This window comes from Polistes dominula, unplaced genomic scaffold (assembly GCF_049000335.1).
Source record: "Polistes dominula isolate Pdom_NZ unplaced genomic scaffold, Pdom_raw_medaka contig_18, whole genome shotgun sequence".
NCBI lineage: Eukaryota > Metazoa > Arthropoda > Insecta > Hymenoptera > Vespidae > Polistes > Polistes dominula.
Genome location: NW_028301164.1, coordinates 2,407,634 through 2,422,741, shown reverse-complemented (window position 1 = coordinate 2,422,741; position 15,108 = coordinate 2,407,634). Strand labels below are relative to the sequence as shown.

Here is a 15,108-nt window from a genome sequence, read left to right as displayed (position 1 = left end):
CTACCATTAAGGCAGGATTTCATTGGAGTTCATCCAATCAGAGACAACTACGAAGTTAATATTCACCAGATGTAGCAACGTTGTAAATTCTCCTTAAGAGTGCCCATTTTTACACGTGACATCCGCTTACCGCCTTCCCTTCTGTTCCTTTCCATCAGCCCAACGTTATCCGTGTGCTTGTTCTCTCTTGCGGAGCTAAGGCCAAATCGGCGACTTGCACTAATATTAAAATTCATCGAGTCTAAATAATTTCAATTAAGATAATAAACATGTCTACGAAGGCTGAGCTCGCTTGCGTTTATTCCGCTCTTATTCTCGTTGACGATGAAATCGCCGTAACGGTAAGAAAATTTCATGTATATTTACACCATGTTTTACTTCACACGTGTAGTTTATATATTATTGTATATAATTATTCAAATTAATTTTGTTTTATTATTATAATTCTTTTTTTTATTCTCCAATTGTTTTATTTATTGAAATTGTAAAAATTATTTTATTTAGAAAAAAAAAAGAATAGTCAAGTTTAAAAACGAAACAACAATATATATGTGAATATATGCTATATGAAATGCTATATGCTATGTGAAAGCAATATATAATGAATGTATAATTTAAACATTTTCATTTATATATTACAGGGTGAAAAGATTCAAACAATTTTAAAGGCTGCCAACGTGGATGTAGAATCCTACTGGCCTGGACTTTTTGCCAAGGCTTTGGAAGGAATTAACGTAAAAGATCTCATCACTAGAATTGGATCTGGTGTTGGTGCTGCACCTGCTGGTGCTGGTGGTATGTATTTTATTACTATTATGTATTTAAATATTTGTCTTATTTTATTGTCCTCTTCATCCACCTTTCTATACATAGTTATATTGTTAGAATGGTCAGCGATCGAGGAAATATCAAATGAAAATAGAATCTTATTTAGTCATTTGTTCTTCACTTTTGACTTAAATTCTGTTATCAACAATTAAACACAAAATCTTTAATTAATATTATATATTAATAATTTTCTTTATATTAATGAGCACGTTTTTTGTTTTAGTTGCTGCTGCTGCAGCTGCACCCGCTAGTACGGAAGCTGCCCCAGCTAAGGAAGAAAAGAAGAAAGAAGAACCTGAAGAAGAATCAGACGAGGACATGGGTTTCGGTAAGTTGAAATAAATTTTCAACAAAATCTTCTTATCTTTTCTATTTTACCACGAGCTTATTATAATATAATATTTATTCTAATCCAAGTAAAAGTATATTCAATGATTATTTAATCATGTATTAGCTGCTGATAGCATATATGAAGATAATACAATTAAATGAGAATAGTCTTTACATTTAAATATTTTTCTTTTTTTATATATATATATAAAAATGTAAACGTAAATTTGTATACTAATTAAATTTCATTCCTTTACAGGTTTGTTCGATTAAACTCAGGGATCGCATTATGTTGGTCCATTCCTCTTTTATGTACAGTTATATTGTACAGTGAATAAAACATTTTAAAAATTGAAAATTATTATGAAGTATTTGTACTTTTTCTTGTCACATCAGAGGAAGCATAAAGTAGATGGTAAGCACAATTTTACAATTATTCTATACGAATACTTAAACGTAACACGTGCACGCGATAGGCACATTTAAAATCTATTATTGATATTGGGTATTTTTATGTATCAGGCATTAATGTGTTATTTTTATAATTATTTAGTTATAACGGATGTGCGTTTACAAATAAAAGTACATGTTTTTCGTATGTATGCGTGTGGATAATAGATTTATCTAAAATACGTGATTCCTCGTGATAAGAAGTTCACAGTATTTGAACAAACATTTCGGACTTTGCTATTATCATCTCATGAAATATTAGAGACAATATAATACGTGTATTTAACTTCTTTTTTTTTTTTTTGCAAATATACAATATATATCTTTCCTAAATTTTAAATTTGGAAACTATGAGACACTTATTGAATTTTAGCATCGTTTGAAAAAACCTGCTTTCATTTCGACATTGAAAATATCCTGCAAATTGTCGTGTCAACAGGAAACTAATATTACAATTACATTATTACAAACTACAGTTTTACAATATTGGCCATGTATATATAGAAAGAATAATTATATTCTCATATATATATATATATATATTCTATGAAGTTTCAGTCTATCAGACAGATCCAACAATTACATCTATGAGATCAGCATATCCATGCAGTTGGCTCGGATAATATACATAATATCACAACTGCATGAAATTTATAGTCCTTTAATTTAGAGATCGTTCGCACGGCATTTATTTTTCTTTTTTTTTCTTTTTTACCAGCAGAACTGTGCGTCTCATAATCTTAAAATTTTTTTTCTTTTTAATTAAATATGTTCGATATACACAAATTTCAAGTAAAAAAAAAGATAATATATTAAATAAAAAACTCTTGAAATAATCGACTTTTTATAGTTAATATATCTTCTTTTTTTTCTTCTTCTTTTTTAATTTATATTAATATCGTAGAAAATAATTCTCTGAATAAACATGACAATATGTAGTAGAGCGTGTTTTTGTAATCAATATCTGAAAATATCATTTGCGTTTTATAAACTTATGTTCTTGTATTTAGTGAAAATAGTATATGTGCGATTTAATTCGTTATAGATTCTTTTTTTTCTTCTTTTCTTTAAGTATTTCTTATTATAGACAGAATTATAAATAAGCATGTAGACTCTTGGATCAACGATCTGCAAGTTACATTAGGTGCTTATTCTTTAAATTCATCGATACGATGAATTTCCGGTTCGGATAAGGGTAACCATTGTGCAGAAGCACCCTTCCCTGACAAGACACGATGGAAGAGTTCTTTCTGACATTTACTAGAAACCTCGCATTTTGCTATTAGCTCACCGTTAGCACGCAATATTAAAAATTCTAATGCACACTTTGAAAAGCTTTCATTAGGAACATCAAAGCTAAGAATATCATTCCAGACTGGACTAGTTGCATCCCGTTTGATACTAGATTTCTTCTTCTTAATAGTTTTCCCATCTTGCTTAAGTATCACCTAATAAATAATGGAAAATGTTATAATAAAATATTTCCTTTATATTTTTTATTTGTTCGCCTACCTTTACATATGGATTGCAACTTGTTGACTCGTCAGATATCGGTAAATTCTTAGCCCTGACTACAATTACAGTCAATTTTTCTGCTAATAGTTGATATGAAAGAGACACCATCAATTCACCCAAAGGTGGTACTCTAAAACCACCCTCAGCCCCATAACGCAATATTGGTACTCTAACGATTTCAAGATTTAATCCAAGAATATCTACCAAAGTAGATAAATGAAATTGCGCGTAACCCAATCCACGGTGTCTAGAAAATGCATCGAAATCGTATAGGAGAACCTCCAAAGTTCTGTCGCATAATGATGTTTTTGGATTAACTTCGAAAACAAAATCCTCATCGAAAACTATTGAGGGAAAACAAAATACGTAATTAAATAATGAATGTATTTTAATGATATTGTATCATCAATTTTACCTGGATTTAAAGTATGTCTATGTATTCTCGTTTGCCATACGTTACTTCGATCAGGTAACAGACGAATTTTAGCATAAGGATCGGCTGTTCCACTAAGTTCACGAGCACGTAAATTACGAGCCTTTTAAAAAAGGAAGAATCAAATATTTATATAGGAGCATGTGTGTAGAGGGTAATTTTGTTTCAAGTTAATCAATTCAAAATTTATTTAACAAAAATGAATTATATGAAATATTAAATACCTCTATAAGTCGTACAGTCAAAATACCATCGGTAGCATCGTGAATCAAACCTATTTCTAATTCACCCCTAAACTCATCCGTCGAAGATGTCGACGAGACAGAAGAGAGCTATGAATCAATTTAACGATAAAAACACAGTACACACATAAAGAACAATTATAGTCGATAATTATGATAATAGATTGAATCTTAAAATTAATCTTATAATTTACTTTACGCACATTACAATTTCATTGATTCAATCCATTGTCATAATTACCGTGACGAATATAAAATTAATTATTGTATACCTTGTTCCGTGGTTCTGATTCTATTTCAAGACTATTAAGTCTCGAATGAGAGCTATCTAAACTTCTAGGAGGATGTTTAACGATTACCATTCGTTTTTCTGATGCTACAACTGCACCTTCGGGTAAAGGTGGTGTAAGAGGACTCATAGGTGATGGTGGAATATCATCGGATTCCGACAAATGATGTCGAACTATAAACAAATATGTTAATTAATAATAATTCTTTTGATCAAATTCCATTGGAATAATGTTGAACAATATTCTCGTATAAAAACTCTTACTTTTTCTTGGAGAATCACTCGCAATGCTGTCGAATACATGATCCGATTGCCATTCTTCATCATCAGAACGACTAGCACTGTGTTTTGGAGTTCTACTATCACGACCAAGAGATACACTTGATCCTAATCCAACTAGAACATCCTTCGAAGATCTTGCAGCCTCTTCAGCTCTGTTCAACAAATCTTTTTCGAACCTGTAATTAATTTACGGTATAAATATCATTTTAAAATAAAATGTGTTAGATAGATCTGATACATGTAATAAATAAGGAAAATAAAAAACAAACCAATTAAGAGGACCAATGCCTGAAGGAAGTAATGGTGATCTTCGACGACGTGCACAAATCGTGTAAACGATAACCGCTGAAATAGCTCCAGTAGCAGCCCCAACGGTTCCTAAAACTGCAACCACTCCAGCTCCGTGAACGTCCATATTAAAATTCGTTCTTGTATCTATTTTAAATAAAATAATCTCCATTAAATCTTTCATTAATAATCAAAAACAAATCGGATACTCATTGATACCCCATAACTCAAACCTTTAATATTTTACGATAATTTTCTAAAATTATTAAAATTGATCAAATTTTGTTACTACCGATGACAGTGAGTTACGATTATCGAGATTATAATTATTATTATTTAGAAAAACATTAATTTCGACTCACCGTTGATTATTATTTGTGTTACATTATCCTTAATTGATATCCCGTTGTTGATTTAAAGTTGAAATTCCTTTCGATCTACGTACGCAAATGCAAAACATCTGTTGCCGGTAAGGCTTTCTGTGGCCTTGAAACATATATGGTATAAGGTACTTGTCGCATAAGGGAAAAAGCACTGATTCTATCTCGTTTTTTACTATTCTAGCGCACATATACAACACACTTACGACGATAAATAAGCAGAAAAGCTGTTTCACGTTATAGAGACGTCGCATTGCTCGCTACCCCAGGCGGATCGATATCCCTGTACCTAAGAGAATTCTTACTCCTAATTATTAGATCAACTGGCGGCCCCTTTTTCAATTATTTTCTCTATGTCTCATTCCATTTCGCACCCTCATCATATTTACAAAATAAAATATAATCGAATCAAATTTTGTCGAAGAAGTTGTTGTTTTTACAAAATCATTTCGTGTAGATTCATGAAACGTATCCTCAAATGATCAACAATTGATTCCATGATTTTAATCTTACCAAAACACCCTATCTTCCTGTTCAATCAAGACCTGGTATAAAGGTCACTACATGGAATATATTTCACGCGCATGATCCTCGAGATTATAAGTTGAAAATGCATACTTATAGATTTTTTAGATTTTAATTTTCTTATATTTTATCTTTGGAATTTGATCTATTTTATTTTTAATATATATAAATGGTATTTTTATTCCATGTTGATGGGTTGTACATATTTTATCGCACTTTTATTTTAATGATGATTCTTATTTTAAAATGTATCTCTATCGAAAATATTGAAATAATTCAAATGATATAAATGTATATAGATAATTTTAATTATTTAATTATAACAATAAGAAATATTTAATTTATTATAATAATATAATAATAATTATTACAATTTCAATTAAATGTAACACTATTTCAAATTGCGAGTCTTCGATTTCGATTTAAATTTAGGATCGATATAATTGAATCGCAATCGATATATTGAAAATCGAAAATTACGAATAACAACATAATAAAATTACAAGTCTAAAATATATTTATAATTAAACATTCTACATCATATTGGTCATATTCATTAATTAGAAATATTTGTTATAATTAAAAATTGATTATTCAACTTAACCTAAATTATCTAACCTAAACTGTATCGTAGAAGAATAAAAATATAAATAGGAGACCTCTTACGGTGCAGTGTCATAACAGCTAATAAATATGGCGAACAAGGGTATTTTACGTGTGCTGGAATCATCCAGTAAAATATCACAAATAAACTTACCAGTAGTGAGTTTGTTTATACGAAAATATTCTGATAAAGTACCTGATATTACAACTCATACTGGACAGGTAAGCTTATTTAAAAATTACTTAATAATTTTGATTATATTCAATCTAAAGAGAGAGTTCATTTATATATTATATTTTAAATATTATTTGCGTTATTGATTTTCATAGATTATAAATAAACAAGAATTCTGTTATTTATTTTCTAGAAATTTGAACCTGATGATTATCGACTTCTAAGATTTGTCGACAGACCAAAACATGTTAATCCAAATTGGGCTATAAATTTAATATCCAAAGTACCATCAAAGCCTGTAAAAAGTCGCATTGTAGCTTGCGATGGTGGTGGTGGTCCTCTAGGACATCCAAAAGTTTACATTAATTTGGTAAAAATCTAATGAAATATCATAGCTTATTTGAACTAAAAATTTGACTAACAAATATATTAAATGTATTGTTTTATCTCTTTACACAGGATGAACCAGGTCCAAATACTTGTGGTTATTGCGGATTGGAATTTCACCAAGAACATGATCATTAAATGATTTACAGATTAAATACAAATAGTCAAAAATATGTAAATTGTTGTTAACTAAACTACTAATATATATTATATTAATAAAACGTATAGTAACTGTGCTGATATTGTTATATCGTATAGTATATATTTGTATTTATAAATAGTTTATAAAACTTATGATTCTTATTAGTCTAAGAGAAATACTTAGACTTATGAATATAATGAAAGTAACATATTAAAGAAAATTATTGTATTCTCATATTAATGACTGGCATGTTCATTAATTAATATATATATATATACATTTCTTTATTACAAGGCTGTTTTTTGATTATTCATACCGAGTGGTATTGCTTGTAATTCTGTTCTCATACAAAGAAATTCTCCGCATACACACATTATACTTAACGAAACGACATTTAAACTCCACCAACTGAACGACGTTGGAAAACTGGCATTGTATGCCCAACAACAACACAAGTGTATCAAATGAGCTGTACACGCAAAGTCCATACACTGTTTTGTTCTCTGTACTAACCACCATAAAGCCATGGCACCTACCAATGCGTTTAAAATAAAAATTACTATTACTAATTGTCCTCCAAAATTACGAATGTGTATTTCCTTGTATTGAAATGCATAGTCCAAAGAATTTGTTGAGCCTAAAAGCGATGCTATAATCCAAATCCATATTCCAAGAAAAAATACATGACGGATTGCACCGCCACTATTTGAGATATTATGAGAATAGGATCCCATGTGGTCTTACGAAATTGACCAGAAATATTGTTCATTGCTCTGCTTGAAAATAATTTCATTTCATTGACAAAAACCATCCAATTTCGTTTATTGTTATTTCCATTATAGTTGTTAATGAGATATTATATTTTTTTCAAGTGCCCTAAAAAACAAAATATAAATATCAATAAAATATACATTACACATTTCAGACTTAATAATATTTAGTTCAGTACTTTACATTGTTATTCTCATGCAATTTTATATAAAATTATTTACCAAAACTTTTCAATATTTAACCTATATTTTTCTAACCTCAAATGTTTTGTTTAAACGTTTCAATTGATTTAAAGATTATGATTCAAATATAAAACAAAATGTATTGCATTAATTATAATAAATTATAAAGTTCCACGTCAAATTCAAACTGACATGTTTATTTAACACACATTCACAGAAATGCACACACAGTACACACAATAAAGATGGAAATACTTTTACATACTTAGGGTTGGTAAAATTCCTCGTAATAATATATTTAATCACAACATTATGTTTATATCAGAGTAATTATCATTATTACTATTATTGGAAAATAAAATAAATCCAATAAAGAGGAACAACAAATTAATAATAGATAGTAATCCTGATAAAGGTTAGAATCATAAGCGCCATACGGAGACTCTAATCGAAGTTTGTTTTAACTCGATATTCGATATTTGTAATAAATATTTTATTTAAATTTCATCATTAATAATAAGAACGTATAAATCATAAAACAAAAACATGAGTCACGCGTATAAACTGCATTACGAAAATCGTGATGTATTCGCTTTTCTTTGTGTGTATTATTATTATTATCATCAAATAGAAAATGTGTCATAGGAAAATATTATTTAATATTATTAAATAAATTTTAATAGAATTCTATAAATGAATAAATATTCAAATTTTTATTAAGCTTTTGAATTATAGAAAATCATAAAATCATTATTGATAATATTCGTAATTTATTTTCACAATTATATTAGAGATGAATTTAATAATAATAATGTTCTTATTTAGTAAAAATCATTTTAAGATTTTATACAAATTACAGAGTTTATATTAAAAATAATTTTTATATATAATTAATTATGTAAAATTGTTTTTTCTTTTTAAATTAGATCATTATTAAAAAGTTATGCTTACGGTCAGACGTATTTTCATTTTAGAATTAGCATAATAATATGACCAATAGAATTCGAGATATACAAACTTTGCGAAATTCCCGCAATCGCGGTAACACGCTATTGGTTAGAATAATTATCAAGTAATAGTTGCATAAGCCTTGTGAATAACATTTTTTAAATGGCAATCTACTATTATCGATTATCAAAAAAACATGAATTTACTATTATCGATTGTCGGTAATATAAGGAAATGATATATCAGCTAAGTTATTTAGAAAATGATTTTGGGTAATCTTATTTTTCTTTGACAATAATATGTTTCTTTATTAATATTTTAAATTAATCTATTTGTGATGGTTATTTGTACAATAAATTTTTATTATTAACTTAATGTATTTTCTAAATTAATATATATTATCTAATTGTAAGTCTGAAAGGGGTTACAAAAGAGTATTATTTTCCACGTCTGCAAAATTTTTGAAAAATAATTATAATAATATATAATAATTATAAATTGGTTATCTTAATAATTAAAATAATTATATACTTTGATAAAGGATAAGAGAAAAATATAATTTTATCTCTATAATGTTTTGACTATGTAAAATATAAAAATAGAACAAATTTAACGATAGGATCAATAAAGGCAACAATCATAGATTAACATGATTTGTAATATTTAATTGTTAATAAAGAAATATTACTTTGATCTATTTCTTAATAGATAAGGGAAAGAATTAAAACGATATTGAAAACAAAAGATTTGAGAAACGATGATTGGACATTTATAAGCGCGCGGATTAAAACTGTCCAGTCGTTATCCAGCTTTCTGAAGAAAAGCGTACGTGTCATCAACGACGCATTTGTGTTTGGAAAACGCTCATCGATTGTGACAAGCTTTATGGTAACAATGATGTTCGTATTATAATATTGCATTTAACGACATGCATTATTAATAAATTTATTCAAATGATTATTAACATTGCACAATAATGATTCGAAAATGTCTTATAAATAATTGTCAACGTTCAACGTTCATTAATAAATTATCAAAATAAATGAAAATTAACATCATGAAACACGACATTATATTTTTCATATAAATAATAATACATTTTATATATTGACTTTTATATATAGATTTCATTGTTTACGGAATCAAGAAAAACTTGAATTAAATGAATGGAATATCTTTTAAAATAATGAGAATCAATACAAATGCAAGAATAATATTATCAAGTTGAAAGAATTCTAAAATAAAATAATTATTTATTATTTATTAATAGCATTGACAGAATAAAATTGACAAATACTTCAAATGTCTCTTGACGATGATTTTGAAAGACCATTCGAGGAATTTGAACCATTACAATGGGGTGCACTTAGAGAATTATGTCATGCTAATAAAGACTATTTTTCAACGCATCAAGATGAAAATGGATCAAAAATCCGAGCTAGCCTTTTGGCAATATTGGATCACTTAGAAAAAATGCAACCATTATACAAAGAAATCTCAAAATTTGCACCAATGTTTGACTTTGATGAACAAACCCCAGGAAATGGATATAGAAGTTTTTTATTGTTAGTTGACAGAGGTATTATGCACTCTGTTACTGTATGCCGTCAAATGTATTGTCAAAAAGATTCCTTCCTATTTCGTAAAAGTTATTATATGCGGTAAATAATATTTTGTTATATCCTTCACAATTATATTTTTGCATGGTATTATTTATGTATTATCATTTAATGATTAATTTAATATTTATTCAGCGAAGTTGAAGCTTGCTCTCAATTGTTAGCATCTTTGTACACTTGTCTACAATTTTTGAAAACACTTTTCTCTTGGAGCGATCAAACAAAGGATGGAAAATTATCTCTGTTCTCTTCTAATGAACACAGTCCCCAAGAACTTTTAAATCAAACGGAAATTGTTAATCAATACTGTTTTTATGGTAGATGTTTAGGATTCCAGGTATTTCCAACAAATTCTTCTTCTTCTTCTTCTTCTTATTATTATTATTAAATCTAACATGAAATTTTAAATATTAAAGAATCATTACAAATATTCTAGTTTGGTGATAACATAAAAAACATTTTAAGAACTATATCTGTCTGTTTGGCCTCGTTCAGCGAAATTTATTATTCTAATGGAACATTATTTGGACGATGGACTAATTCCTTAAAATATGTAATGGATCCAGAAGCAAGAGCACGTCGTATTATCCATGTATCTCAGCATGCAGATGTTTCATTTTGTCAATCTTTCTGGTTTTTAAATGAAACTGGTAAGATCTGTTGTAGAATTTAAAAAAGAACATATTTAACAAAAAAAGTATTACATTACTTATATATTATAAATTTTAGAAATATTATGCAGTTCAGTATCAATGGTCGTACCATTAAGTATAAATCAAGTTATATCTATACCTCCTGAAGAATTAACACTCGATACGCTTGATGGAGGCAAAATTTCTATTCCAATACCAAACAGTCATATTGGAAGGAAGCCGATACATGTCCGATTACTTAGTGCTGTGCGTCGTGTTGGAATGGTATGAAAATGATTTACTAAATTATTTCTATGTCTTTTTTACAGACCATTTAAAAATATTTTCTTTCAGGTTGGATCAGCAGGTACTGGAGGAGAATTACTTGGCTTATCTGAAAGTTTGATTATTCATTCTCATGGAGGAGGTTTTGTATCACAAACTTCCCGTTCACACGAATCTTATTTACGAACATGGGCAGTTAAATTAGGTGTACCTATTTTAAGTATAGATTATAGTTTAGCACCAGAAGCACCATTTCCTCGTGCCCTTGAAGAAATATTATATGCTTATGCATGGTCATTGAATCATGCCAGCACATTGCTTGGAAGTACGGCACAAAAAGTAATCCTTATTGGTAAAACATTTTTACAATAAATATATATAAAAATATATATATTTCGAAAAAAAAATATATATATATAAATTTATTTGAATCTATTATTAAAGTTGAAATTATTTCACAAATTATTTAATAAAATAACACGTTAACACAGGAGATTCCGCAGGGGCTAATTTAAACTTAGGAATGACTTTAAAATGTTTACAAATGAATATAAGAAAACCAGATGGTATTTTTATGGCATATACACCAATTTTAATAGAATTTGTAACATCACCATCACGATTATTAAGCCTAACAGATCTGTTGTTACCTTTTGGTTTTATGATGCGATGCCTAAAAGCTTACACTGGGTAAGATAACAAACAAAAAAACACTATAGGGTAATATTAAAAATGATGTATAATATCTATATACAATTTTATTTTATGTTTCATTTTAAATGACAAGAAAACATTTGTAATGGAAATAAAAATAAACTTTTTCTCTTTTTTTTTTTCATAGTTCTAGAGAAAAAAGTCAAAATGGCGATGAAGTCGTAAAATCGGAAACTGAATCGTTTGCAGAAGTTAGTGAGAGCGATCTCATAGCATTGGCTCTTAGTCCTAATGGGGATGAAACGAACGATGCACATAAACTTGCCTCACTTCCATCTGATTCAACATTAAATTCTGTAAGCCTAGCTGATGTTGACGGTATGTACAATGTTAAACAAATTAATGTCATCATAACTCACGTCATATTTATCGAATTTAAATAATATTTATTTAGTATACTATATCAAAATATAAATATAAAAAAGTTATTTATTCTAATACTAGGAATAGATCATCCAAAACAAGAAGTTAAATCACAAGAATATATCCAAAGATTTTTAGAAATGTATAGAAATTCAAGCGTATGTACTTCGGCTCCTGTATTAAATAATTATAATGGTACAGATGACGGTCCTCCAAACAATGGCAAAGCATGGTCATTTTTTGGATGGCCTATTGGTGGAGATAAAAGAGAAGTTAGAGAACTCGATATGGAAAGAGCAAAAAGTCCTTCAGAAGAATTCGCATTCACTGTTCCGAAAGATCCATTTTTAAGTCCATATCTTGCATCGGATGATATTTTAGCTCGTTTTCCGCCCGTCAAAATTTTAGTGAGTTTAATGTTGTTAAATTTTATCATTTAAATTTATTTTATTCGTGACAAATTATTAACACCCCGAATATCGTCAATTCAGACAATGGAACTGGATCCTTGTCTCGATGATTGTGTCATGTTTGCAAGAAAATTAAAATTACTGGGAAATTTAGTCACACTCGACATATTATCCGGTTTGCCTCATGGTTTTCTCAATTTAGCACCAGTAAGATAATTTTACTTAATTTTCTCTGTACATATAATATAACATTGATAAATATAATATAATATTATCTCATTTGATATATAACTTTTGTAGATCTCAAAAGAAGCATATGAAGGCTCTGAAGTTTGCATTAAAAGGATCTTGGAATTATTACAGTTGTAATTTTATATACATATATGTAAAATTATACACGTGTGTATATGCTAAAAAGCTTTGTTAATAATGTGATAATTTATAAAAGTATTTTCCACCTGGCTTGCGATTATTCAAAGAATGTTCAAATCGATCTGCAAGATCTGGTAATGTGTATATAAAATTTATTATCCATCGGGACTATTCACATTTCTAATTTATGTATTTTATAATGTATTTATATGGTTACACGTTATATATTTATTGTTTTGAAAATTTGTATTTTCCATACTTATATATATATATATCTCTTATTTATTTATTTATGATTTTATAAATATAACTTGATTAATTTAATTATTTTCGTGTTTTTAATTTGAATTTTACTGTATGTTTAATATATTAAATGCTATGTTGATTCCTATGGACCAATTTTGAACTTTGTTTAAGCTACATTTATTGAAATTCTTATGTTTTTTTATGATTGACAATTCACTGCAGCCTGAACGAAAAGCTCAACGAAAGAAGTTTGGTACATAACGTGTTAATCAAATTTTTCTTTAAATTTATGTGTATCCCTCTATTTAATAAATACAGCCAAGGATGATATATATCGGTTGGTGGACAAAGATGAAAATATTTGTTTAGATTTTTATATTTGTATTGTTGTTTATGTACAGGTGACTCCGTAACATTAGGTGCAACAGTAGATGTAATAACAAGGAGCTTCTTTATTTATAGAATTAAAAGACAAATATAATTTTGCAATGGCAAAAGGAAAAGGATGAAAAATATGATGTAATGTACAAGAGAAATTGAATTAATTGATTGTCTGTTGATTCGTTTGATTAGCTCGAGGTCGCAAAGTTTTCTGTAAAACATGTGCATCTGCGGGTTCTATTCTTTTATAATAATGTTGTTTAGTTTCCACTATTTCGAAGCCAAATTTTTTATAGAAATCAATAGCTCCTTCATTACTTATTTGAACGTGACTAGGAATATCGATAAATATTTATTAAGAAATTATGAAAGATAAAATGTTTCATTAATAATCGATATGCATACTTACAGAAAAATAGAGTCAAAGTTTCCATCTTTATTAACATACTTTAATACATGTTGTACCATGACCGTCCCTATTCCTAATCTCCTATAAGGATATAAACATCCTAAAGTCATAATATATAATCGTCTAGAGTTTTCCGAAGTATCTACACGGCAACAAACAGCACCAACCTATAAATAAAGAATATTATTCTTAGACAATTAAGAAAACAAAACAATACAACATACATATAAGAATAATTGTTCAAACATATATTATAATCAATGTTTAATATAAATAAATAAATAAGAGTAAACAATTCAATTACCACTATATCATTGTAATAGGCTAGTTTAGCTAATTCCCCTGCTTCTAAAACGTCCTTATAAAATTTTTCATTATACGAAACTGGAAAGACCACTTGATTAAGGAGTTTAAGTTGTTTAATATTATGTGGCGTTACATCTCCCAATTCTATCTTAGACCTGTAATTAACCAATAAATACTCGAAAACTCTGTGTTCACCTCCTATTACAGTATCTTTAAATCGGGTTCGGGTTGTTACAATCATTATTATAAGCGTTTACAAATATTAATTATTATTATTATCTAGAGGTTTGTTAGTTGGATTAATTACTATTAATAATAATAAATTACTTTTAGAAATATATTATTTATTAATTTAATATACAAAACGACTCGTCGAGGATCACCTCAAACTTATCACAATTTACCTAGTCATATTGGCCAACAAACTCCTCGCGGAGAGATAGTTTTAACCTACTAGCGATTGGTCGCATTGCTAACACCATTTTATGCATACATTTGTTGCGCGCGCATCATTTTTACCCGCCAGTTTTCTTCCATGTCAGTTATTTTGATTGGTTATTTTGATTATTATATAATTTCAGATAAAAAAATTAAACATATT

At 28.2% G+C, this 15,108-nt stretch overlaps 6 protein-coding genes across 13 annotated transcripts; 3 read left to right on the top strand and 3 right to left on the bottom strand.

Annotated features, from left to right (window-relative positions):
• The first annotated feature begins 116 nt into the window (after window positions 1–116).
• RpLP1 (ribosomal protein LP1) lies at window positions 117–1,519 on the top strand. Its single transcript, XM_015325224.2, has 4 exons — window positions 117–341; window positions 642–795; window positions 1,052–1,156; window positions 1,418–1,519. The coding sequence occupies exons 1-4, from the start codon at window positions 270–272 to the stop codon at window positions 1,429–1,431; spliced, it is 345 nt and encodes a 114-aa protein (XP_015180710.1). The 5' UTR covers window positions 117–269; the 3' UTR covers window positions 1,432–1,519.
• A 1,135-nt stretch (window positions 1,520–2,654) lies between these two features.
• Window positions 2,655–5,588, bottom strand: LOC107068576 (synaptotagmin-5). Of its 2 annotated transcripts, none has more exons than XM_015325121.2 (9): window positions 5,244–5,588; window positions 5,020–5,143; window positions 4,639–4,804; window positions 4,352–4,545; window positions 4,071–4,261; window positions 3,781–3,888; window positions 3,539–3,659; window positions 3,121–3,467; window positions 2,655–3,056 (listed from the first exon to the last, which is right to left on the bottom strand). In XM_015325121.2, exons 3-9 carry the CDS (start codon window positions 4,782–4,784, stop codon window positions 2,757–2,759), a joined length of 1,407 nt encoding a protein of 468 aa, XP_015180607.1. In that variant the 5' UTR covers window positions 4,785–4,804; window positions 5,020–5,143; window positions 5,244–5,588; the 3' UTR covers window positions 2,655–2,756. The 2 variants fall into 2 exon arrangements, with proteins under 2 accessions (XP_015180607.1, XP_015180608.1); XM_015325122.2 differs by having other exon boundaries at window positions 5,020–5,094.
• Window positions 5,589–6,211: 623 nt separating this feature from the next.
• On the top strand, window positions 6,212–6,967 carry ND-13A (NADH dehydrogenase (ubiquinone) 13 kDa A subunit). The gene is made up of 3 exons (XM_015325120.2): window positions 6,212–6,387; window positions 6,534–6,710; window positions 6,800–6,967. The coding sequence occupies exons 1-3, from the start codon at window positions 6,256–6,258 to the stop codon at window positions 6,863–6,865; spliced, it is 375 nt and encodes a 124-aa protein (XP_015180606.1). The 5' UTR covers window positions 6,212–6,255; the 3' UTR covers window positions 6,866–6,967.
• Window positions 6,968–8,901, bottom strand: Sys1 (Sys1 golgi trafficking protein). Its single transcript, XM_089178791.1, is given in 3 exon segments — window positions 6,968–7,545; window positions 7,548–7,745; window positions 8,774–8,901. Coding segments are annotated over 2 exon segments (522 nt in total). The 5' UTR covers window positions 7,681–7,745; window positions 8,774–8,901; the 3' UTR covers window positions 6,968–7,156.
• A 486-nt stretch (window positions 8,902–9,387) lies between these two features.
• Window positions 9,388–13,489, top strand: Hsl (hormone-sensitive lipase). 6 transcript variants are annotated; one of them, XM_015325113.2, is made up of 11 exons: window positions 9,388–9,658; window positions 10,041–10,431; window positions 10,525–10,726; window positions 10,826–11,039; window positions 11,119–11,306; window positions 11,376–11,658; window positions 11,798–11,996; window positions 12,148–12,338; window positions 12,465–12,790; window positions 12,875–13,000; window positions 13,094–13,489. In XM_015325113.2, exons 2-11 carry the CDS (start codon window positions 10,073–10,075, stop codon window positions 13,160–13,162), a joined length of 2,157 nt encoding a protein of 718 aa, XP_015180599.1. In that variant the 5' UTR covers window positions 9,388–9,658; window positions 10,041–10,072; the 3' UTR covers window positions 13,163–13,489. The 6 variants fall into 6 exon arrangements, with proteins under 6 accessions (XP_015180599.1, XP_015180597.1, XP_015180598.1 ...); XM_015325111.2 differs by having other exon boundaries at window positions 9,895–10,431; XM_015325112.2 differs by having other exon boundaries at window positions 9,388–9,669.
• A 356-nt stretch (window positions 13,490–13,845) lies between these two features.
• Window positions 13,846–15,034, bottom strand: san (Probable N-acetyltransferase san). Of its 2 annotated transcripts, XM_015325116.2 has the most exons (4): window positions 14,912–15,034; window positions 14,506–14,662; window positions 14,202–14,368; window positions 13,846–14,124 (listed from the first exon to the last, which is right to left on the bottom strand). In XM_015325116.2, exons 1-4 carry the CDS (start codon window positions 14,917–14,919, stop codon window positions 13,953–13,955), a joined length of 504 nt encoding a protein of 167 aa, XP_015180602.1. In that variant the 5' UTR covers window positions 14,920–15,034; the 3' UTR covers window positions 13,846–13,952. The 2 variants fall into 2 exon arrangements, with proteins under 2 accessions (XP_015180602.1, XP_015180601.1); XM_015325115.2 differs by lacking the exon at window positions 14,912–15,034 and having other exon boundaries at window positions 14,506–14,905.
• Between the last annotated feature and the right edge of the window lie 74 nt (window positions 15,035–15,108).